Source organism: Microtus oregoni, unplaced genomic scaffold (genome assembly GCF_018167655.1).
Source record: "Microtus oregoni isolate MIOR12 unplaced genomic scaffold, Mior012 000000F_ref0000247, whole genome shotgun sequence".
Taxonomy (NCBI): Eukaryota; Metazoa; Chordata; class Mammalia; order Rodentia; family Cricetidae; genus Microtus; species Microtus oregoni.
Genome location: NW_024543059.1, coordinates 83,546,485 through 83,572,796, shown reverse-complemented (window position 1 = coordinate 83,572,796; position 26,312 = coordinate 83,546,485). Strand labels below are relative to the sequence as shown.

The 26,312-nt window shown below is 38.6% G+C and overlaps 1 protein-coding gene across 1 annotated transcript in view; it reads left to right on the top strand.

The window, feature by feature from the left end:
• Positions 1-26,312, top strand: part of Dpyd (dihydropyrimidine dehydrogenase) — a 755,789-nt gene that overhangs the window by 647,671 nt on the left and 81,806 nt on the right. Inside the window, exon 20 of the mRNA XM_041647856.1 lies at positions 573-752. Within this exon, the coding sequence (XP_041503790.1) occupies positions 573-752 (180 nt within the window). The remainder of the gene's footprint in view (positions 1-572; positions 753-26,312) is intronic.

Sequence of the window (26,312 nt, the reverse complement as noted above, 5' to 3'; positions counted from 1 at the left end):
AAAGCATTAGGAGATTATTTTTGTATTCAATTTTTGTTTTCGTTCTTTAATTCAGCTATATGTTTCTCAAGCATGGGCTTGCCAAGAAAAATCTGTGTAAATGTCAAAAAGTATGACACCAACACCAGAAAGGCCATTTTTACCACTTTAAGTCTTGAGAACAGTTCATTGGCAGTATAGTCAAAAGAGAGGCAAAGCAAGAAACCTGGTGTCTATGTCATACCAAAATTCAACCCTAGGCTGATGTTTAATATCTGTATGGAGATATATCTGGTGTTCAGTCACGGGCACAAATTTATCATATATAATTTCCTATGTTTTGCAATGCATATGCACACCTGTAAAAATGTTGGCACACAACTTTGAAGAAAGGATTCAATATTTCTAGAGGTTCCTCTGCATCTTCAGGGCCTCTCCCCACGTGCTTCTCACTCCTGTTCACATCCAGCTATTGTTCTGCAATGCTGACAACAGATAAGACATATGAACACATGTCAAATAACTGAAGGTTATGTCTGTCTGAAGAGAGGACTCTTGGTCTAATGTTCGTCTGCTATTCCTCCTTCCTATAGGTATGTAGTGCTATTCAGAATCAGGACTTCACAGTGATTGAAGATTACTGCACTGGCCTCAAAGCCCTGCTTTATCTGAAGAGCATTGAAGAATTAGCGGATTGGGATGGACAGAGTCCAGCCACTCTGAGTCATCAGAAAGGGAAACCAGTTCCACGTATTGCTGAGCTCACAGGACAGGTATGTGCTGCTTTCTCTTGTATTTATAATGGAGAACTCTGCTTGGGTTCATTTTCTCTTTCAGGTTATTTGCTTTGCCATACCTCCCCAAAGGTACCAAAGACAGTGCCTGTTTGATGTTGATTTGCTTTTACAGTACAATTGCTCTGAAGCAAGCTTGATTGCGGGTATACAAAAGATCTCTGAGTTACCTTCTGATAAAACACAAGGTCATATGAAAGAAAAAGATAGAAGTCTGCAATATGAAATGCCTATGAGTTCTTGCTGACTATCCCGATGACTAGCATTCTTTCCAGTGAGGAACATGGGATTTCTTTATTTTTTTTAACAAGCTCTGGCGATTATAACATTAGTTTTCTATCTCCAAGACAATCAAATCACTGGAGTCCTGAATAATATGATGCCATTTTTAAAATTAAAATCTAATCAGTGTCTTTTGTAACTGCCTTTGCCGTGTGGTTAAACCTGGGCTCCAAAGGTTGCAGCCTAACTTTCTCTCTATTTTCTGAGAAATATACACTACATTTACATCTTGTATAATACAGTGATTTGAGCAACTCTCTTCTAAAACAACCTTCAGCGTTTTGCCTTTGTGTTTCCTTTGTATTATTCTAAATAGACAACCATTGTCAGAAGATATTTCTTGAGTCCTGAATGAGGGAGAAAAAAATTATAATTCTTAGTCTTTTCAGCTTGTCACTACATCAATAATTAACTTTAAAGAGAGAGAGAAGGGTGGTATGAAAAGATTCTTTAAGAAAGCATTTAATAATTCACATGAGTTTTAACTTGAAACAGGTCACATGAAAAAGAATGGAAAACAAAAACCATGGGTGTGCCGCCTCGGATGATGGTGAGAGGCTCAGCAAGACTGGGGGATACAACACGTAGCTGGGCAGTGTTCCTGAGAAATATCAATGCCCTTAGCCTAACAGATAGCCAAAAATAAAAAAATTCTTGAAGAATAATATGTATGATTGCAAGTTCAGTAATGAGAAAGAGGGAAAAAAAGAAAATCTACAAAGTGGGTTCCAGGAAAATATCATGATGAATGACTCCATGAGTGGCAATCAAACAGAAAGGCTGTGACATTAATATTTATAATATTGTAATTAGAAGACAGTGCCTAAGCAGCATTATTAGTGTAACTAATCATATTATCATAGACTGAGTCTTCAGTATTCAGGGAGTGTTCTTGCCTTTATCAATGATCAGCAATACCCTAAGGTTGTTTATAACTAAAAAAATCATAGATGGCATTACACACATTCAATGTAAAAATATCTACCTCAAGGAAATTGTTTCTGACATGGTAGTTTATAACCATCTATAAACTCGGGTGTGTGTCATGTGAACTGAAATGTAAGCAGCTTCTCTGTGCTATGATGTTCTGTCTTTTAAAGAGTATTCGCCCTCATCTCCCCATTTCCATATTCAAAGGAACGATGCATCAGGAAGAGGGCATCTGTGTCTGTGACATAAATGGAAATAGAATTTTCTAATAGTCTAGAAACAGATTTGGACTTTATTTTGGTAAGACCAGCCTTCAGCAAGAACATTAGTATAATTTTCAGTATTCTCAATTTTTTTTTAAAAAAAAAAAAGATTGCTAGATCATTTCTCGGATAAAATGAGAAACAAGCAAATGGTCTAGTAACAGACCCTGGGTTCTCTGGTGTACGTTGGTATGACTAAAACAACAGGAGGCATTGCCTGAAGGTTAGCATCCTGAGTAGTGAATCTAAAAACTCTGGACTCATACATTTTACCTGGCTTCCTGTCTATTTATTCTTAATATGGGGTGTATGTGTGTGTGTGTGTGTGTGTGTGTTAGAGAGAGAGAGAGAGAGAGAGAGAGAGAGAGAGAGAGAGATCAACCTCTCGATACATTATAACCTGCTATTTATGACACCTTACCCTACAGTGTTTTCATGCTGCAGAGAAAATGAGAAGCGTGTAGATCCTACTCAGAAATACCCATCAGAATTAGTTGGGTCTCATTTGAAAAGGACAAGTTATACTCTCCTTAAACTTTCATAAACCATGCTAGATTCAATTAGAGTACACCCTGAAAAGAGAAAGAACAAACAATAGCAATGCAGAGTCTGCTGATGGAAAAAGTGAACCTATGAGATCTTAGCTAGTCAAAGAAGTTGGCTAAGTGACGTGTGCTATTTTTTCAAGGAATTGGTAAACTCAGTGTTACTATTTGGCATTTAGGGGCATGAGAAATAAGAAAAATGATGGGGTTATTTGTTTTGGAACCATGAGAGAAATCAGACAGTCTAATAATTGGGCAGCAACGTTTCTGATCAGAAGAGCATAGAACTAAATATCCCTACTGTTCAGTTCATTGGTGGAGGGAGAGCAGAACTACTGAGCAAGCCCTAATGTGCCAGGGAAGGGAAACAGTTAAAGACCAGGATTTCAACCTAATTGGGGCTTGATGCATCTCACATGCTATTCCTTGTCTCTGAAACAGCTTTCTCTTCCAATGGGGAAAACTTAAATATTACCATCTTCTCATATAAGGTTCTGACTTCTATACAAGAACTACTTTTCCCCACTAGGATCTGAGTCCCAGGAGGTATCATACAACTGCAATTTTACATCTGTTAACTTGTAAGTGGAAGCTGCTCTTGTGTTTCCCAGCTGCCCAAACCCAAATAAACCCACAGAAACTGTATTAATTGTAACACTGCTTGGCCTGTGACTCAGGTGTATTCTACCTAGCTCTTATATCTTAAATTAACTCATTCCTATTAATCTGTGTATCACCATAAGTTTGCAGCCTACTGGTAAATTTCCGGCGCACTTCTCCTTTGGCAGCTACCTGGCATCTCCTTGACTCTTACCTAATCTCTCTCTATATCTCTGTTCAGATTTCTTGCCTGGCTATACTCTGTTAAGCCATTAATCAAAGCAGCTTCTTTATTAGCCAATGGTAATAAAACATATTCACAGCATACAGAGGGGAATCTGACATCATTAAATGTGATATACAGCCCCCATCTTATCTATCTTTATATCTTAGGACAGGCTTAATGATTGTTGATTCTGCAACTGGGTTAATGTGGGAATGCAGCGTGGGGCCAGAATGTAGAACAGATAGTCACCAGGCTTATCAGGTTATCCCTCTATCTATTACATTATAAAGAACAGGCAAGAAAACAACCTTGAAATTTGTTTTTTTGAATGTAAAATGCCCTCTACAGGCTCATGTGCTTGGACACTAGTCTTCACCTAGTGGCATTATTAAGGAAGATTGTGGAACATGTAGGCTATAGAGACTCACTGGGGGAAGTAAATCACTGGGGGACAGCCTTGGAGCTTTCTATCGTAGTTACATTTTCTATGCACTCTCTGTTTCCGAAATGTGATCGTTTGAATGAGAATGGCACCCATAGGTTTATATGTCAGAATTCTGAGTCACCAGGGAGTAGAAATGTTTGGAAGGTTTAGAGAGATTAGGAGGTGTGTCTGTATTGGGGAGTTATTGGTCTTATTAGAGAAAGTGTGTCTCCAGGAGTAGGCTTTGAGGTTTCAAAAGCCCATGCCAGGCCCAGTCTCTCACTCTGGGCCTGTGGATCAGTATGTTATCCTCAACTACTTTTCCAGCTCCATGTATGGGCCATGCTTCCTGCCAAGATTATGGAGTAAATATCTGAAACTGTAAGCAAGTCCCCAGTTAAATGCTTTCTTTGATAAGAATTGCCTTGGTCCTAGAGTCTCTTCACAGCCAGAGAACAGTGGTGAAGACACTGAGTGTGAAAACTGTTTGATCATCCAGTTCCCTGCTTCTTCCACCATGCCTTCCCTGCCATGACAGAGTGTACCCACTGATGCCTTCAGTCCAAACAAGCCTTTTCTCCTTTAAGTTTCTTCTGTCAGGGCATTTCAGTCACAGCAATGAAAAAGTAATAAAGACAAACACATAAGTTTCATTTTATGAGTCCACTTTAGTAAAATGAGCTGGAAAGAAGCCAGAGAAATAATGAAGTAGGCTAATAAGCAAGTGTTACACTTTCTCGACTTGGTAAATGCACCAAACTTCTTGAGGGTCCAGATCTATATACCAGTGTCTATAACAGTGTCCATCATGTAGGACAGTGGCAGAGTGGTTGTCTTAGTTAGAGTTTCTATTGCTGTGAAGAGACACCATGACCAAGGCAACTCTTATAAAGGAAAACATTTAATTGGGCTGGGCTTACAGGTTCAGAGGTTTAGTCCATATGTGCAGCATGCAGACAGACATAGTGCTGGAGAAGTAGCCAAAGAGTTCTACATGTGTATCATCAGGCAGCAGGAAGAGAGAGACACTGGGCTTGGCTTAAGCATTTGAAATTCTATAGCCACCCCCAGTGACACACTTCGTTTAACAAGGCCACACCTCCTAATAGTGCCACTCCCTACGAACCTATAAGGACTAGTTTTATGCAAACCACCACAATGATTCAAATGCTAGATAAATACAGTGATTACTCACTTGTTTTAATATATACCTTGAGTTTCATTTCCTTCATAAAGCCATTTAAGGGTTTCCGTTCTCAATGGGAAAATCAAATCACTTCCTCTCTCCTTCTAGAGACCTTTGCTCACATAATTAGCCAACTTAATATATCTTCTAGTCCTGTATCTCCTTGCCCATTGCTGCAACTCATTATAAGCCTTTTAAAACTGTATATCAGATCTGCTTTTTTCATTGAGTTTCCAAGCACCTAGAGCAATGCTACATGTTTATAGAATTAAACTACACAAATTATCTGTGGTATTCTTATTTAGAAGAAAAAGAGAAAGCCAATTTGTAATTAAGATTCCAGCTTGGTCTTTCAGGAATAGCAGGCATTCATAAGGAAAGAGTAAACGTGCCAAATTACTTTCAGCAGGTATTAAAGCATGGTGAAATACATATCAGTGATATTAATAAGTGAACCTAATCTGCACTCATTAAGGAACTCTCATTAGGATAAGATCAGAAATGCTGCCATGGAGCCTGTAGAGCAGCTTTGGGGACAAAGCTTTCTTTTGAAGGTAAAAACCAAAGACAGAGGCGCATGACCACCTACATTCTTCTGTTGTTTAAAAATCAAGAGTAGCACAGAATCAGATCATCATGAGGAGGGTCTGGTAATCTTCTATGGTGATGACTGTCAGGTTTCCAAACAGAGGAAAGTGTCCATATATATATTAAGTCAATAGCATAGCCACAGCAGAAGTTCTAGTGATGGTAGCCACCAGAAGACAGGACTGTTTTGTAAGCTGCAGCTTTAATGTTTTACATCATTTGAACTGTGATTATAGCTCAGTGGAAAAGAGCTTGCCTAATACCACAAGCCCTTTTAGTCAGTCCTTAGTGTTAAAACATATATTTGTTTTATTTATATTATTTACTTTTTCTACTTAAATTTTCTTCCACTGGTATAAAATCTGCATGTAAAAAATACATAGATATTAAATGGAGTATTTAATAAATGAGTAGATACATTTACCATGACTCTGTTTCAGCTACAGTGTAGAGTATAACCAAACCTAGAATTGATTGTATGTGTTCCCTAGCCATCATCTCTTCCTAATCACCACCAGAATCAAACAACATCTAGTTTCTATGCATCAAGATTACTTTGTCATGTGCTTTTCCATTTAAACAGAAATCTACAGAATGTGTGTTGGAGGATCTGTGTATGACAACTCTCACTCACTGAGGTGTTGATTGTTAGTAAATTCTGATTTATAAGTCAGAACATTCTGATTTATAAATATGCTCTAATTTGCTTATTAATTTAAAACATCATCTTTCTTGGTATTTGAAATGTATCCTTGTACAACTTGATTTTGTGCTTACATATTTCTATCTATCTTAGATAGTATGTAGGCATCTAAGCACATAGCCAAAAAGTGACTATATGGTTTACGTGAAACTTTTATGCATATTTTCAAAGTAGTTAAAACATTTTACACTTTAGAAACTTGTGGATATGCAAATTTAGCTTTGCATTCAATACAATATTTGATATTCTAAGTCATTTTAGTTTGGCTATTTTTAATATATGTATATTAATGTCAGTATTATTACCTTAATTTTTATTTCTGATAATTAATAGAGCCATTCTCTTGATGTCTTTGCCATCTATATACTTTTTTCAATAAATTATCTGCTTAATCTGCCTTTCTTTTTATTTTTTTTATAAACTGAAACGTAGCAGTTTTATTGTATTGGATAGAAGTTATTAGACTCCCAAAAAATTATTTGACAAAACCCAACATCTTTTCATAACGATAACCCTAGACAATCTACAGATATTCAGCAGTGAGCATAGTGCTTAACATTGGAAGAATAACTGGCTTCTTTTAGAATCAACAACTGATCAGGAATTCTTTTTACTCTATTCCATGATAGTAGAAGTGAAATGAATATTTGAAGAGAACGATAAAAGAAATGAATGACATCTAGTTTTAAAGGAAGTGCTAAAACTGTTCTGTTTTCAATATAAAGACTATTGACATAAAAATGCCAAATAGAATATAGAAATGATATAAATTGATATATAAATATAAAATGATAAGTGACCTTGGCAAAGTTTCAAAGCACAAAAACAATATACAGAAGTCAGTTACATTTTTATATGAATAGCTGGAATAAAAACCAGTAGAAATCAAATTTGAAATGACACAAACATGGCAAGAACTATAAACCACTTTAGACCAAATTAAAATACATTAGCTTTCAGACCAGTGATTATGACAATGAGCTGATAGAGGGAAACTGAAGAAGTCTTAAATTACTGACAAAATGTGAAGAGATGTCAGGGTTTTCAGATTGATCTGTCTGAACATTATGATCGCACTCAAAATTTTAACATATGTTTTTAAAGTTGACAGGTTGATTTCAAAATGTACATTGGATTTGAGAGAGCTAGAATAACCAAAATAACTCACAAAGTATGGCAAAGTTAGAAGATTTTGACTCTCTGTCTTCATGGCCTTTTAGGAGCTTTTTAAATGTGCAGTCAAGCAAGCAAGTTTTGGTGTTCATATGAACAAATATATCAAGGGGACCCATAGAAAGATCAGAAACAGACCTACACATACACACTGAATTGATTTTCAATAAAAGGGCATGGAAAATGTATTAGAGAAAGTGCAATCTGACCATGAATTTGTTTAATAAAACTTATCACTCATACACACATATTTAAACATATTGTATTTATGAAAATAAAGATCCAATAAAATTCAAATTCTAGAGCAAATTTAGGTCAACTATAAAACTGAGCTGAGGACAAGACATGTATCCTAACCGATGGGACTATAATACAAGTTTTAAGTTTTTAATTGATATTTTATTTTAATGTAAGAGTGTTTTACATGCATGTGTATATATCTATTACGTGTGTGCCTTGCCCATGGATATCAGAAGGAGTCAGACTCTCTGGAACTACAGCTACCATGAACCTGAGTGCCTGTAAGAATACTGCTGAACCATTTTTCAGCCTGTAAGTTTTTGAAGAAAACAAAGTAAATAACAAAATAAAGGAAGGGAGGAAAGAAGAAAGGAAGGAAGAAAGGAAGGAAGGAAGCAAGGAAGGAAAGAAGGAAGGAAAGGAGAGAGGGAGGAAGGAATGAAGGAAGGAAGGAAGGAAGGAAGGAAGGAAAAAAATATCATGTCTTTGGTTTTAAAGGCAAGTAAAAATTTTTGAACCATGTGCAAAATTTACAAGAAAAACACTAATGCTCTTTCATTACAGAATAACTTCTTCCCAGCAAGGGATAGTTTACAACATGAAAACTCAGATCACAGAAAGGGGAAAATAGTCTGAACACATGATTCTCATGAGAAATTTGAATCAGAAAAATAAAACCATATATCACATTCTACAGTATGTGCAGGGTTAACTGGAAACAGCACAACCTGTTCAATCAGTAGTTCATAGAGACCCCTAAGAATACATAACCTGCCATGAAGATCTCGTTAGTGGGATCCTGCAGTTGCAGGTTGTTTTGTTGCTGTTTCCTTTCTCCAATGACTGTTTTTATACCTCACCAGTGAAGTAGAAACAGGGGGGGGGATGAGGGCATGAAAGCTTGTCCCCTTACATTCACTTTAAAGTTTGAGGTTCTTGTTCATATTGCCTTCCCCAGCTGCAACTCTGGCTCCAAGGTTCACTTCCCTTGAACTGCCAGATGGTCTCACTATTTTGTTAGAAAGTTCGAGATGAGAGTATAGTTCTATCGGTTCCTTAGGCAATGGTTGCAATGAAAACATTATTATTGGGCTGATTTTGTCTGTCTGTCCACAAATAGCAGGAGGCTAAGTTATAATTTGCTCTTTATGTGTTTGAGTCATAGGACAAGGAAATAAAGAAGCGCCATTCCAAGGAAGACAGTACTCTAAGCCCAGAATTACCAGATCGGAATGCATTGTCATGATATGAGGGGCTTTCTTCTACCAATATTGTTTGAGTAATTTCTAACCTAGAGTGTGCGATTGGCCAGAGCCCCAGAACAGTAGGAGAGGTGCCTAGTTTAGAAATGACGACAAGAAAGAAAAAAAAACTGGGGGGGGGGGGGGGTTGAATTCAATTCTGTAACTGCACTTGTAACTTCCATTCATCTTACCAGCTTCAATAGCCCCTTCCAGTAGTCAGTGAGGCACAGCATGATAGAGCAATTCTACAGAGATGTTTGCAGCCTGGACGCTGTGAATTCAAGCTTTACTACTCTGTGAGCCTGGACCAGGCACATGAGTCTCTTAGGCTCCCATTTGCATAAAGGCCCATGAAGGTGATGTTATCTCTTTGACAGGCACTTTATGAAGACCAGAAGTTATTATGTATCCTGAATACGGGAGGCAATTAATACCGTAGTTAACATTATAATTTATATAGTGGAATGCTAGATTGATTAACTTATTTCAGGGTAATGTTGGATATATCCTTATCTAAAATAGATGGATAACATTAGGAGAGGAATAAATATTTGAGATGTGTATTAATAATCATTTACTTCATCATTTGTGTAGATTTTCAAACAGTGCTTCTACCTTATTTTTATGTTTTCTTTCTGTTATAACATGATCTGGGGGTTTTTACTTTTTTTCTTCTTGGTTTTTGTTTTTTTGAGAAAGGGTTTCTCTGTGTATCACAGACTGTCCTGGAACTCACTCTGTAAACCAAGCTGGTCTTGAACTCACAGAGATCTTCCTGTCTCTGCCTCCCAAGGGCTAGGATTAAAAGCATGTGCCAGCCCCACTGATCTTAATGAATGTTATTTTATCTGGCTAAAGGCTAGCACAGTCTTCCTTTGAAGCACGACTTTGGTAAACCGCTTCTCAATAATTTGTCAGCATTCACTTTCTAAGGAAATCGGAACTACAGTACCTAGTTCTAGGTAACAAGCAGTTCACCATCATTCCTAAAACAATCAGAAAGGAGGGGCACACCACTGCTGCCAGGACAGAATGGCATTACCAGAATCTAACACAAACCGCTTAGGCGAGGGGCAAACCACTGCTACCAGAACAGAAAAGAATTACCAGAATCTAACACAAACCGCTTAAGTCAGGTACTGGTAGAAGCCCCTCACTTCTAGGAAGGGGTCATTTTGCCTTGCTTATTTTCGGCATTATAAATCCTACACCCCCCCTTCATTCCTCCTAAACCAGGTATACACTGATGTCACTTCATAGAGCAGCTCTGATACAGTGCTTCTCAGCCTTCCTAATGATGCAACACTTTAATACAGTTCCTCGTGTTGTGGTGACTGGCAATATCCGTGCTGTTTCATAACTGTAATTCTGCTACTGGTATGAATTATAATGTAAGTATTTGATAGGCAGGATAGCGAATAAGAACCCTAAAAGGGCCACAACACACAGGTTGAAAACCACTGACATAGTTCCTGCTAAGAGCTCTGGATCCCTGGAGTCCTGTGTCTGAGTACCCCATGAGATAGGCATGCCAAGCAGAAGGGTGTGGTCGATTGTTGGTGCTTGTGTGGACGTGACATAGTTGTGCTATTGCAGAACATAGCTTTCTGCTCTCAACAGTGAATGGAACAGAACAGGGTCAGCTGGCTTGGAGACTCCACAGCCACGCAGTTTTAAGGTTGTAATCACTTTCTGCTGTCCATCACTGGGTGTCTGCAGCAAGATGTTTTGTACTCGCCTGCTCCATGTGTTTCCATCTTTCCACAGCTCCTCTCCTTTGTCCAACACACATAAGAAAGTGTGATGCCTTATTTCTAATTACTATCTAAAATTGATATCCAATTACCAACTACAGTGTAATTATTTCCTTTGTCATCCATGAAAGTAAGTGGTTAACTGTAATTTCTCATACTTAATCAAATATAACTACTTTAATCAGAATGTACCTTATTAATATTAATTACATACTTAGGACTTTTGCAAAAATGCTTCTCATCTTCAGCACAACTTACATTAATTCTGGTGTGACTTATAAGTAACAGGAAAAAAATAGGATTTTTTATATTTGGTGGAAAGATTGGGAAGTTTTTAAATGCAATTAATATGAACAGGTAAATTAATATTTGAGATCATTTTATGACCATCAATTAATCCCCAGCATTTGTGATTCCGAGCTGTAGCCATAAAGATCTTCCTGAGACAAACATGTTTTTGTTTTGTCTCATCTGTTGACATGTATAAAGGAAATATGTATGAGGTTGAAGAATAATTTTCAGGTACTTATAGAAGTCAAAGGTATTTTCTTGATAAGTGAAAATTCAACAAAAATTCTAGCTATAGTGAACTTCCACTGATTTGTCTTAGGGTATGATTTGAAAATAAAATTAAATTTATTCTATTAAAAATAAAATTAATATTTAGTTTATAGAAATCCAACAAAACAAAACAAAATTATATTTAATTTTTGACTTCAAAAATGATAGGACTGACTGGGCAGGGTGGCTTGTCTCTGTAATCATAGTCTAGGGAGGTAAGATGGAAAAATTGCCCTGAGTTGAAGGCACCTAAACTTGTGTGAGACCCTGAATCATACAAAACAAACAAAATTAGATGCCACATTGCTATGAAACAGCTTTGTGTAATTTTAGGGAATTTTAGGGAGTATAAAACAGACATATTTAATGCATTGAAAGGTAGACATTTCATGTTTGACCAAATAAATTTGTATAATCAACAGAATAGTGGTACTTCTTCTGGGGAACCTGATTTCTTCTTATTCTTGCCTTACTGACTTAGCCATGTGATCCCTAATACTCAAATTATGTTACATAATCCAGGGTGTTATTATTACACTAGTACCTCTGCTTTGTAGTCATAGACTACCTAATGGAAGTGTGTCTGAGATGGCAGAGCTACAGCCTACACAGAGAATGTGACTAATGCCAGTCAGAATCCTTTGATTTACAGCTTCAGGCAGTGTTTGTGAAGCTCCCCAGCAGACTCAAGGTACTCAGAAGGCTTTGCTCCCAGCCCTCACACCTTGTAGCCACACTGCATGGAATTTCACCAGCAAACAAAGAGGCCACTCTTTGAAGATTTGCCACAGTCCATTTTTCAAACACTCCCTGGGTCCTCCCTGCTTATGACCTTATCTCAAAGTATAATACCCTTCTCTCGGGTCTTCCAGCACATTATTCTTCACAGTCACACGGAGCTGCGGATCACTGCCTGACCCTCATTCTGGCCATCTTCCAAACCCCAACTGTTACCAAGTGTTTCTTCATATTTAATGGGAGTCCCAAGTAAAGCCAACCAAAGCAAGCTGGTCCTATTGTCTTCCATCATTACTTAGACATATAATAAGCCCCTGTGTCTCTCCTTTTGTATTTGTGGTAGACACTGCTACTGTCCAACCCTTGGATTAGGTACTTAGTACTGTGAAGACATCCCTGACAAAAAGGAATTTATGGAGGATTTACCTTGACTGCTAGTGTGAGGGATACAGCCCATAATGACACAGAACATGGCAACAGAAATGTGAGGTAGCTGACACCAAACCCCAGCACACACACACACACATGCGTGCACACACACATGCACATACACACATATACACAGACACACACATACACACCGAAACACATACATGCATTCTTTTTCTCTCTCTGTCTCTCTCTGTCTCTCTGTCTCTCTCTCTCTCTCTGTCTCTCTCTCTCTCTCTGTCTCTCTCTCTCTCTCTCTCTGCTCTCTCTGTTTCCCTCCTAGAAGGAATGTTTCAATTTGTGGAAGACTGCTACACAACAACACTCTTTAACTTAACTTCCAATTTCTGGATCCAGAGACTCGGAAGAAATAACGTATCAGCTCAGAAGATAACTGAGGGAATGAAGTGGGTCAGAATTCTCTACCCTTTCCAGGTCAGGTTCTAGTGTACAGAGGCTCTAGTCACTGTCTCTTATTCCTCAGTTGTTTTTCCCAGGTCAAGTTCTAGTGTACAGAGGCTCTAGTCACTGTCTCTTATTCCTCGGTTGTTTTTCCCAGGTCAAGTTCTAGTGTACAGAGGCTCTAGTCACTGTGTCTTATTCCTCAGTTGTTTTTCCCAGGTCAGGTTCTAGTGTACAGAGGCTCTAGTCACTGTCTCTTATTCCTCGGTTGTTTTTCCCAGGTCAGGTTCTAGTGTACAGAGGCTCTATTCACTGTCTCTTATTCCTCAGTTGCTTTTCTAACTTCAATCACCACATTTTGGATTCTAGGCAGCCCACTCCCCCAGAATGTTTGAGCTATCAGTGGTAAAGTTATCAGACATTTACTCGACACCAGTTCAGCAAACATCTCCAGATACTCATCTTTTGGTAGATGGGTATTATGTGCTCTACTTAACAGCTGGCCACTCCTGTGTATTGGAGGTTTTCTGATAATTAAGCATGCCTTCCTCTTGGCTTCTTCACAACAGTATTGGCACTTCATGTGTCCAGGGATTACTAATATCACCCATATTTTTGAAACTATCAGACATGAGTATGGAAATTAGGCAGACCATTATTTATTATTGTGTATTTTGTTTACTAATGTCAATATGTACAAAAGGGCAGAAGTGAAGAGGACTTTGAAAAGGTTTTGCAGAAGAACCTGAACCAAAAATATACAGTAAGACTGAGACTGATACCCCAGACTGAGGCACAAAGCACAGCCAAGAGATAAATATCATTTGTATTTGTACAGAAAAATGTTTCATTTATTGGTTTGTTCGTTTTTTCTTTTGAGACAGTCTAACTTTGTAGACCAAGTAGGTCTCAAATTTGTGATACTTCTTCTTCCTTAGCTTTCTGAATTCTTGAGTTACAGACATGAGTTCCATACCCGACCCAGAGAAAATTCCTCAAGTTAATCATTTAAGGCATTCTCCCATGCACTATTTTTTCTTGTCCCTCAAATACCTATGTCCCCATGCCTTGCCCAAGGCTCTCACATGGCCTCATGTTCTCATCTGACCCATGGAGCCAGCTTTACCCTTCATGTTGTTAGCCCTCCCATCTCTCCACTAATCAATAGACCTCTTTGTGGACCCTACACACCCATCTATTTGGCTTTCTGATGGACTTTGCCACTCAATAGCCCAGGTCAGTGCTCTTTCTACATCCTAGGGGGGAAAAAAAACAATAGTAACAATCATCCCCAACAATTACATAAGCATTTCATAATTTCCAAAGCACTTTGGCATACATTATCTCACCAGCTGCTTCCTTAATGTAATAGCAGCAGTGGGCAAAACCCACGTCACTGATGACAGCTCTCTTCTGACCTTGGTCTCGCAGCCCCACCTACTGAAAACACCAGAACAGCTGGATGAAAGCTGATTAGAGGCTGGAAGCTGACCTTGTGTGGGGACCAGGGGCGTGTGACAGCGGTACTTGCCACCTCCACCTTCTCCATCTCCAAGGGGACAGTGCAACCAGCTAGAGAGTTCAGGGCAGACTGTGGGAGGCTCTGCCGAGCTGTAGCAGGTCTTCTCCTGAACTGCAGAGGCACAGGCTGAGGGCGTCAGGCATCAGCTTGTGGGAGGCTAAGCTTATCTGCTCTCGGCTTCCAACCCCCACACTGCTCTGATTTCTCATTTCTTCCAATGCATTAGCCATCATTTTGAAAGTTTCAGTGGGTTAATTAAATTCCTCTAGTGTTGACGCTAAGAAAGCTGAAACATTTTCAACTCAGATTGACACTACTCAAGACACAGGCTTCAGTGATGTTTGTTCAGTAACACTCCAATATGTCACAGGATTGCTGTGAGAACATCTGAGAGCTATAATGAGCTAAAAGTCAAGTACAGGGGAAAATGTGTTCCAGACTGCTGCAGATGTTCTCAAATCAAATCATATTTCTGTGAAATGCCATATAGAATATTCAGCTGTTGTAAATGCAACATGAAAGAACAGTTCCACTGATTTGCACTGTGTTTAACGTTTTCTTTCTTTTTTTTTTTTAGCCCAAATCATGTGGAATATAATGGTTTTCTTTCTCATTTTTTTGAATCAATAACAGAAGCATTTGATTCTAATACATGGCACGGATGAATTTCCTTGCCTGAAAGGAATGCATTCACTGATTTCAGTAGGATTCAAAACCTGGAAAAGATACCAGTTGAATAAGAGACAGAGAGTAGAGAGGATAGGTGACCTATGAGGCCACTCACTTGCCCCCTTTTTTCCATTTTTCTTTTTGGCACCCAAATAAGAACAGATCTACGTTGAACTGATTCATGAAGATTCTGGAAAGTCTCTCTGTGATATTATGTTGGTGGTAGTTGGTCTTTCACCTACCCACACCCCTGAAAATCAAAAGAAAGCTTAGCAGTTGGAGGACAAGGAAGTGTTTATGTCAATGCACCTTTTCTCATCACTCAGCTGTTCTCACAAACTCTTGAGTAAATGACATGACCATGTAGAAATTGACAACTGAAATTACCAAAACAGAAATCCTAATTTCGTATTTCCTAGAATTACTGAAATTATCAAGGCTGACAATATTAAATGCTGGCAAGAATACAGAGCAATGAGAAAGGTAGCTTACTAAATAAGGCATAAATTGGCACATTAAACATTCTTTTTACTAGTTTCTTCTTATACACAATATTCTTCGAGGTATTTCTTCGAGAAAAATTAAAGTAAATATTCAGAGTCTTAAGATAGAGGATGAGGATATTTGCTGAGTGACTGTGTATTTTATATAAGACAAGGAAGATATAGCCATAAAGGCTCAACAGCATGACTGCCTAAAGAAGTTGAACAATGACAATAGTTGCCATATCAACATGGATGGAGAAATCTCAAAAGACCTCACTCCTGGATAAAGAGCTACAGATAGTTAATGACTGCTTAGACAGAGAGAAAACCAGTCTGCTCCATGGATGAGCCCCCAATCAGTTATCTAATACCAAATAGTCAGTCTTAAGAACATATTCATATGAATGACACGAAATGGACTCGGGATTGTAGGTATATATTCATACATATGTGTATATGTATCAAAGATAACGACAGAGAAAACAGACAAAAAATAAAAATATGAGAATATTATAATAAAAAAGCCAGACACAAGTGAATGTAATAAACCATTTAATGTGGATTTTAAGAGTAAAAGAAGTCCATCCTATTTGAAATCTTAACAAGGATAGGAGAATGACCGGAGGAGACACAAGGGGAGTTTCTAGAGTGATATTTTTATACTCTTGGTGGTGAGAGTTGGCTACACACACATATTTGTGTAAATTCTTCTAATCATATATGTGGGAGTCTGCACATTCCACTATAAACATAGGCATGTATAAATATAGGAAGGTATTTTTTTAAAAAGAGCCAAACAACTCACTCTGAAACCAGAGGGTAACCACTTCAGAAGATTTATACACGAAATAAGACATATTATTTAAGAACAACTAAAAAGGCATTCTGTATGTCCAAATGACTTCTAATCCGGTAGCCTGTGGGAACTAAAACCCTTGTGAAGTTAACCACTGGAAAAGAAGGATTGGTGCCCTGATAAAAATCTTAGCTGGAAACTAGCTCCAAGAAAACAGATTGCTGGGGGCATAAACAAATGCATTTCCCTGTGCCCCCTTGCCAGCAGCTGGGTGTGGAGCAGAAATACTGGAGGCCTTTCACATCAGGAGGCTGGCCAGGCTTAGGAACCAAGCAGGGACACATCTGGCCCCTGGAGGAGGGTGTGGGCAGTGGATGAGGCATCTGATTCAGATGAGAAGCTGCTACTTAAAGAAGGAGAATTTGATTAGGTCCTTTGGTAGACCTTCAACTGCTTTTGCTTTGTAGGATCAGCCAATGCCTGCAGCCTCTGTTAACAAAAGCTGGCCTTGCCTGAGGCCAAAACTTCCAGAACACAACCTTAAATTGATTGCTGATAGTGTGTTACGTGCAGGGCTGGACTCTCTGGCCCTTATGTCCCACCCTTCTACAAACAAAACCACTGGGAGACACGTCTGCAAATTTTAATGCCTTTATATTATTTGTCGATATTCTGTTTTGAAGTAGTATTCTTAATAACCCATAATAAAATCATAACATTTATAGAACTGAAGGCAAAGCATTAGGGGTTGAATTTCTATTCACTCCGGGTACATTTTGTAAATATTTTGTACACGGTAGCAAATTTGTGCAGAGTCACGAACTAAATTTTGTTTCAAATATTTTGATATTGAAGTTTCTGGCTTTGCACTTTTTACTGTCTAAGACCCATCTCCCTAAAAACAATGATGAGAAACAGTATGATGCACATCTTATATCACTCACGGGTTTTGTGTGTGTGTGTGTGTGTGTGTGTGTGTGTGTGTGTGTGTGTGTGTGTGACAGATGTGATCTTGGTCCTAATTAGGTTTTTACATTCTGTCCACCTTACACAGGAACTTTGAGCTTATATTTTAATGATTTGTATAGATGTCTATTCACTGAAGAGTTCCTGAGTGTTTGTAATGTGTTGCGCTATGCAGAAGATAATTAAAACTCAACAATGAACCCAGATAAACCCCACAACGTTGTAAGATGTTCAATTGCAAAATATACATTAGTTGAGTAAAAACCCTCTCAACGTTTTCCAGAATTATTTATAAAGTGCATATGTATTTAAATATTGATGAAATGTACTTATAGCTATATCCGCATTTCACACAGGTGGAAATTGAGGTTAAATAGGTTTAACTATGCACACAGTAGTCAAAGCAAGCTACAAAGCTAATTATGTTTGTACCTCTCACCCACTGAGCACACCTCCTTTCAACACTAGTGCTATTATGCTGTCAGAGTTGAAGAAACAGAATGCAAGGTTCCATATCAACCTGTGGGATTGGAAGCTTTGGGGAAGAGACACATCAACTCAGTCCTGAGGGGTGAAAACAGTATAGGTTTTATGTAAATGCCCTCATTAATTCCATTCCATAGGCGACAGCCCTGGCTAAATAATCATTTGTGAGGTCTGCTCCATTTGTATTTATAGTTCAGTAGCAGTTACATGTCTGGTAGGTAATTAATTCTCTCCCCTGATAAAGCTCGGGCTTCAGTCTCGGTTTGTGCTCTTAGGTGGCATTGTCTTTTGGCATAAATCCCATCAAATCTTTTTAAGTTTCACTTATACATTTCCTTCAACTGTGACGAGAAGATTCTATTAACGACTCCAGCACCTTCCATTAAAGTCTACAACTTCCAACTGCCAGGAAGGGATAATGAAGTGATAAATTTAATTTGCTACCAAAATATGTAAGGCAGAGATATCTAACTGAATTTATAGTATTAGCTATGCCTTTCCTCTTAGAATGAAACAAAAGTTTTATGTCAGGTTATCAAAATCCATGTGACAAAAGCAAACTCATGAATTTCCATATATAGAAGCCAGTCCTGCATGTTCTGCATCAAATTATCTACATCCTTTCTGCTCCTTAGCATTCCTTAGCTCATTGGAAACTAATGGAATGGATTTTAAGTATTTTCTTACTGAAAGGTAGCAAAAACTGTAAATCAGCACAAAACTGTTATGTGCATATGTGTATACATACATGTATATGTATGTATATGGATGTTCTATGCATATGCACCAAAGGCTGCAAAATTTGTACTGCTTTCTATTCTAACTTGAGGTATGAAGTCAATGAAAGAGATGACATCATCCTTTACTTATGATTATGACTCTGACAGTACTTCAAATTCTGTATGATACAAAATAATCTTTCACCTCCTTCCTTAACCCTCTGGATCATGATCAGAAAAATAATAATCCCTTGTTTAATAGCAACCTCATTTTTCTAGACACTGACTTATCCACTTCCAGGAGTTCTCTGTTCCAGTGAGTTTTCTCTACAAGGGTCTCATCACCCTGTATTTTGACAGTACTATTGGTCTTACTGTTGTAGAAGGTCAATGATGCTTCTAAATTACACTCAAGGAAAACATGGCCAGGCAAAATCTGCTTCTGCCAGCCACTCAGATATGTGTTCATCTTGTAAACCAGACAAAGCTGTTAGAATCAGTTCTTCGGTCTGAGGCTGTTTTTGAAAGAGAAAGTAGAATTAGTAATCATGATGATGATAAAAAATAGTCTTCCAATGGCTGTTATTTAGCATTATTTGGAGCGCTTTTGTGTTTTTTTTTTTATCTTAATCCTTACAACAGTGTATTCATTATTCTCTCTTTTTTTCTGTCCTGTTGAAAAAGATGAAGGCCCAGAGCTAGAACAGATGGAGCAGCATTCCAGCCCTGTCCCATGCACACTTGTGTACTGTGCTCAACTGTCTTTATGCATCACTGTATGCAGAAAGCACCACTATTTCGAATGCTTGGGATTTGATGCTCATTTGGCAGATAACAGATGAGGATTCAATTAAATCCTGAGCAAGATGTCAAGATCAGTGACCCTTCCACCTTCTTCTCCATTCCCTGAGATAGTCAATTGCAGTGGGGACTAATCTTGACCATGCTCACTTGTCTGTGGATTCAGAATAAACCACTACTTTTGCAGATGTAGATTTTGCTGTCCTCAGGCCTCTGTCATCAAAGTCACACTGCTATCCTGTTCATTGACTGGGTGATCGTCACCCGTGAACCTTGTGTTTGTTGACGCAGCTCATGGGTTCATTTCTTTCTCCGTCTGTTTTTGCCTCTTTATGTTGAATGTCTTGACTTTCAACTCTTCCACAACAAATTCAGCTTTGGTTATCACTTTGCATATTTATTTATATGCATATATTCCCCCCACCAATTACCTTAATGAACCTAGTCCTTCTGGCCTGGTGATTCATGCCTTTGAAAGCATTGGAGATAAAGGGAGCCAGGGAGTAGAAGAGAGCGAGCCTGCAGACAAAGAGGGGGCTGGCTGCTCCCGAGGTCTGCAGAGGCTTCCAGTGGACGGCTTTGTTCTCCCAATGTTGGCTCTCCCCTCCAGCGGCCAGCCGTGCCTGTCTAGTTGTATGTGAATGCCTGGCTGAATGCCCAGCCAAACTGTTGATATGAGCATTGCCTCCTCTTTCTCTTAAGTCACCCGAATTTCAGATAAAATTAGCATTCTAAACATTAATTGGGTATTTGAATGGAATTCAGAGTCCTTCGAGCTAAGCATCTTCTTCCCCTGGGCTTTTAATGTGCATTGCTGTGCAGAGTACCAGGTAATGACTAATACTCATTTAATGACAGGAAACCCCCGATCTACCAGTCAAGGGCTGTACTATGCTTTTATTATAAATGCAAGTAATGCTTTTCCTAATGCTTTTTTTCCCCTCAAGCATTGTGATGTACGCATGTCTCTGGAGATAAAAAAAAAAAATGTACAAATGGCTTTCTAAATCCTTCCCAATCTCTCTCTCTCTCTCTCTCTCTCTCTCTCTCTCTCTCTCTCTCTCTCTCTGTGTGTGTGTGTGTGTGTGTGTGTGTATGTTTTCCCCTCTGTACCAGGCTTCTGTGCTTTCTGTATCCCTGCTTGAAGATTTGCTTCTGGAAATCTCCTAGAGAACACTAGAGAAAATCTCTCCTCCGCCCCACAAACCAATAACAAAAAAACATTCAAACATTCACTCCTATTATATTTATCGAATGCCCAAGGCTCAAGATGCCAGAATAGTATTGTGAAGTGGAGTGAGGTCACGGCCCCGGGCTGAGGAGGGAGATGGGGTGCTCCGAGGTTATTTGGGAGCAAACTCAGTACACAGAGTATAGGGAAGTCAAACAGCAGTTGGTAATCAGGTGTGCACAGGAGCAAGTCACAATCTCAGTCACCAACAGGGAGTGTGTTGGTCTCTTTCATTATGCCAAAGATAGACAGAATGTAGATTAGGACAACACACATAATTTTTAAGGTTCTATATGTAAAATAATATTTACTCAAAAAGAAACCTGTTACAGTGTTTCAAAAATTAACCAAATTTATCAAAAGAGTAAAAAACATGCTGACTATGGAAGGCACGATTAGGGCTGGGTAGTGAACAAGAATGATTCAGCCAGATGAAGATGATTTTCTCCTTTGATGTATCTGTCTCTAGGCAACAGAAAACACTTTGCTTTTGCCTAGCTCTTACTAAATAGATACCTTGGGTTCCAGGTGCCTGTGGTGGTTTAATAGAAAATGGCCCCAATAGAGAATGACGCGATTAGCAGGTGTGGCTTTGCGGAGTAGGTGTGGCCTTGGGAGAGAAAGTGTGTCATTGTCAGGGCGGGCTTTGCAGTCTTCTTTGTGACACACAGCTGCTTCTGCTGCCTGCGGATCAAGATGTAGAACTCTCAGCTCCTTCTCGAGCACCACATCTCCCTACATACTGCCATTGCCAACTGCCATGACAATAACGGACTAAACCTCTGACCTTTAAGCCTGGCCCAATTAAATGATTTCCTTGATAAAATTTCTGTGTTCATGGTGTCTCTTCACAGCAATAGAAACTCGGAGACAGTGTCCCTTCAGTCACAGAACTTTAAACCTAGAGCAGGCTGAGAAGCGTGTCTTTCCGGGAGCTCTGCTTTAGATGAGAAAGAGGCAAAGCTAACACGTAGTCAGGGTGGGATTTGAACACAGACCACAGCCATCTGAATCCTAACCCAGGTCTCTGTTCTATGCTCTCGGGCATTTCTGGCAGTAAGGTGGACTTCCCTTTCTGGCAGTCATCTGGCAGCTGACTGGACCTGCCTGCTGGGCACTGTGGGGACAGAGGTAGCTAGGTCACAGAGGTGGGTCAAAGTTAGCTGAGCCTCATGATATTCTTATCTCCACAAAAAGACTTAACTTTGGAGAAGAGTGTTAGATTTAAGATGAGATTTTATGTTCTCCAAGTCCTCCAGAGTTATAGCTAAATTAGAAACAGATCTGGGAATCCTGACCCTCAGCAAGCATCATACAGTCTTGGAGAATCCACCATTACAATTGAATTTTTTTTTTTTTTGATTTTTCGAGACAGGGTTTCTCTGTGGTTTTGGAGCCTGTCCTGGAACTAGCTCTTGTAGACCAGGCTGGTCTCGAACTCACAGAGATCCGCCTGCCTCTGCCTCCCGAGTGCTGGGATTAAAGGCGTGTGCCACCACCACCTGGCACAATTGAATTTTTTTAATTTATTTATTTATTCAACCAGCTGAGTCCATTTTTTATTTTTTTTGTTTGTGTGTATATGGCCACTTGGTATTGAATAACCAATCAGGTTCAACAGTTTGCAGGAAACTTATATATATTTGTGTGTTTACATATATATATATAAAGTTTATATGTACAACCACATATATTTATATATATGTATACTTTATATATGTGTGTGTAAATATAAAAAGTGGTATATAATCTATTGCTTGTTGACCATTTTCATTTCTTCATTTGAGAAGCGCCTGGTTAGATCATTTGCCCATTTTTAATTGGCTTGATTGTTTTTATTACATTTTTACTTTTAAAAATGTAATTGGTGTATTATCACACCCTTTCAGAAGAATAATGACAATTGTTTATTCATGTCCTGTAAATTATTTCCTCAGTATTGATTGTTTCCTTTGCACTGTATAAGCTTCCTGAATTATGAAACTGTAAAAAGAAAACACAGAGGATGCTCTTTAAGATATTACTGAAGAAAACTGATTTCTAGATAGGAACCCAAGCAGTACATGAAAGAATGAAATATTAAGAAATTGGATTAAATTCAATTAGGAAGCCAATTGAATATTTTTTAAGTAAAATGTTTAGAAACTAAATGAGAGTGTGAAAACCCCAAATAAAAGGCCTGGGACAAGATATTCATTCAGATAATAAATAATGAAGAATTATGCTCTTAAAATTTATCTTTGACTGACTTTAAAATGCAAAATGTTAAGTTGCTCAAGCCTATAGCCTATCAACCGTCATACCATAAGGAACGCTACTATATTAAACAAGTTATTAGTATAAATACATTTCAAGAAACTGTTTAACCTACTTAAGATAATTAACAGCCTTCAAGTATGCTATCAAAATTCACTTGAAAAGCAACAATAAATTTGCTTTTTGAAACGAACATTTGTTAGCACTCTTTCAGCAGATGTACCTGACGTTGTGACTCTTTGCCAGTGAGCTAGAATTCAGACTTTGCACCAGTTCCAAAGAATTCTTCACACAACTCATCCAAATTCGTGTGCTTTTGCTAGGGAGCGCTATATCATAGAGAGAGCACTATATTCCCTGTGGAGATCATCCGATCTGCTATGTATGTCTCACTCTATCTGATTCTACCAGGAATCTTTCACTAGTTCCTTGCTGATCTTACTCTAGAGACTCAAAGTAATTATGCCCAAGAACGGTACAGTGTCAAGAGTTACAGGAAATGGAGTGATACGTTCTTTAATTTTTTTAAATCTGATAGTAGCACGCTAAGGAAATCCAGAGAGTATGTGAAGAGAAGTAAAGTATTCCACACAGGTTGTCTTGAATTTTTCTTATAGTCAAGATAATTTTAACTTTTAATCTGCACTAAAACTTTTGAAACATCCAAACTTTCCATGAGACTTGATGTGAAAAAAAAAATTTTTTTTTTCCTAGCTTGCTTTTCATTTCTGGAACAAAACTCCATGACAAAGACTAACTTGGGAAGGAAAGGGTTTCCTGTCCTGCACATCTTCGTCCCCTTTATCATCCAGGGAAGTCATGACAAGAACTCAAGCCATTGTCAAGACAGGAGTTAGGAAGGATGCTGCTTACTGGCTGGCATCCCCCACTCTTCTCATCAGCATTTTTATGTAACCTGGGATTGCCTTTTCCCTGTGGCACTGCCACAGTGGGCTGACTCCTTATGCAAATGTCATCACTCAAGACAATGTCCCAGAGACATGCCCAGAGACCAATGGAACACAGGCGAATTCTGCAGTTGAGGTCACTGTTCCCAGGGCTCTCTAGTGAAGTCAACTTCACAAAAGCTGCCCCACACAGTACTCTTGAAGAAACTCATCTAAAACACAACCTTGTCATTTTATAAATTTAGACTTTTAGGGGTTGTAGAGATGGCTGAGCGCTTACGTGCACTTACTGTTCTTCCAGAAAACCTGAGTTTGTTTCCCAGTTCTAGGTCAGGTGTCACACAAATGCCTGGAACTCCAGTTTCAAGAAATCCAACACCCTCTCTAACCTCCATGGGTATCTTTGTGTACACATACACACACACACACACACACACACACACACACACACAGAGAGAGAGAGAGAGAGAGAGAGAGAGAGAGAAAGAGAGAGAGAGAGATTTAAATGTAAGCTTTTAATATCAAAAATTCCTAATTCCTAATTTCATTACTATATTTATTGTCATTTATCAATTAAAACTACTAAAGTGAAACTACTGCAAACAAACTTCAATTTTTCAAATGATTGGTGTTGAGACAACATCCTTACACCTCTATTACGTTTAGCTTTTTCTAAATTCAGATATACATGCATTGGCACTTCTGACAAATTTTTAGATTCGTCAGAATGCTTACATTTGAAAAATTTACAATGCAAAATGTAATTCCTAGAATGTAAGAGTTTGTGCATATGTATGAAGAGCAGTTTTGAGGAAGCCAATGGTTGAGACTGTCACCTGCCACGGGGTTAAAGAAGCAATAGAGACAGACTGTAAGTCACTTTGAGGGACCATGAAGAGAAAAGTCCATTTTCCCAATTTTGATGTAATCTGTTTCATTCTACCAGTTTTAACTAGCTACTTCATCTTAAGATTTCACTTTCCCTGAGCAGATGCAAGAGAAACACAGTGAGGTTGTGTTTGTTGGAGTAATTAATTGTCCTCCAACATTCATGCTAAAATCTAACTTCAGGCACCCAGAGGAAGACGTGTCATTTGGGGGATGGTTAAGTTGTGAACACAACCAATGCTCTTGCTATGAGTTAGGTTTAGGGACAAAGGCTGAGGGAAACAATTGTGCTGTCTCTTCAAGCATGTGAAAGTATGGCACTTGGCCCCCTGACAGTTGCAGAACAAGATGCCACTTTGGAGGTGGTGAGGTAATCTCCCCATCCAACAAAGCCCCAGGGACTTTAATTGTGGAATTTCTCAGTCTTTGTGAGGCAAACATCTCATTGCTTGTAAATAAGCCAGTCTCTTCTTGAGCAAAGACAAAGCGGGCACACTATCACCTTGTCATATTCTTGTTCATGATTACCACTGGGGAGACTTGAACAAAATAGTGTTCTGTTTCCATTTGGAATTTTTTTTTTAACTACTTATCCGCATTTTGGGCTTTGTATTGAGTTAAACACGAAGAGAGGTGATTCTATCGAGCCTAAGTGTATTGCCTCTTGCCGGATACAGAAATCCCCACAACTTCCCTGGGAAGATGGAGCTTTCAAAAGTGACTGACTGTTCTAGTTCTGAAGAAATATTAAACGGTTTCTTTCTTTCAGTGATATCAATATTATTAACTAATATTACATCCTCCTCATCATTTCCAGGATGTATTTTTTTCTCGGAGGTCCTAATGGAATTTTAAAATTCCACGGATAATAGTATGCACAGCTGGGCTGTTTGAGACAACCCCAGTAGCTATATAAAAACAGAAAAGTTTTTGAAGAAACTTAATATGAGAAAGAGAATTTTCATCTAACTTAGTCACTATTCTGCAGTTCTAAGTTGGATACAGGGCAACAGGCAGACACCAGTCTTGAAATCAGCCAGTTCAACATGTGAACCCAGGATGCTTCTGCCCCAGATGCCAGAATACCTTCTTAAAAGTAACAGGCTTTGTTTGAGGTGAGTTTTAGGGAAAGATTGGCCAGTTTTAAATATGCTAATTCGCTTTAGGGTGCATTTTACCAAGTCAGCTAAGGCTGCCCTGAAGATACTGAAAGATAAGCTTAAACATAGTCACCAGGTCTGAACATCTGTTTTCATTAAAAATAAAAGCAAGTTTCTTAGTAGAATTTTTGGGGTTGCTTATGTAAACAATTACATTATCAGCAAACAGAGTTTGACTTCTTCTTTTCCAATTTGTATCCCTTTGATCTCCTTTTGGAGTCTTATTGGTCTAGCGAGGCCCTCAAGAACTGTATTGAATAGATATGGAGAGAGTGGATAACCTTGTCTTCTTCCTGATATCAGTGTGATCACTGGGAGTTTCTCTCCTTTTAGTTTGATGTTGGCTGTTGGCTTGATGTATATT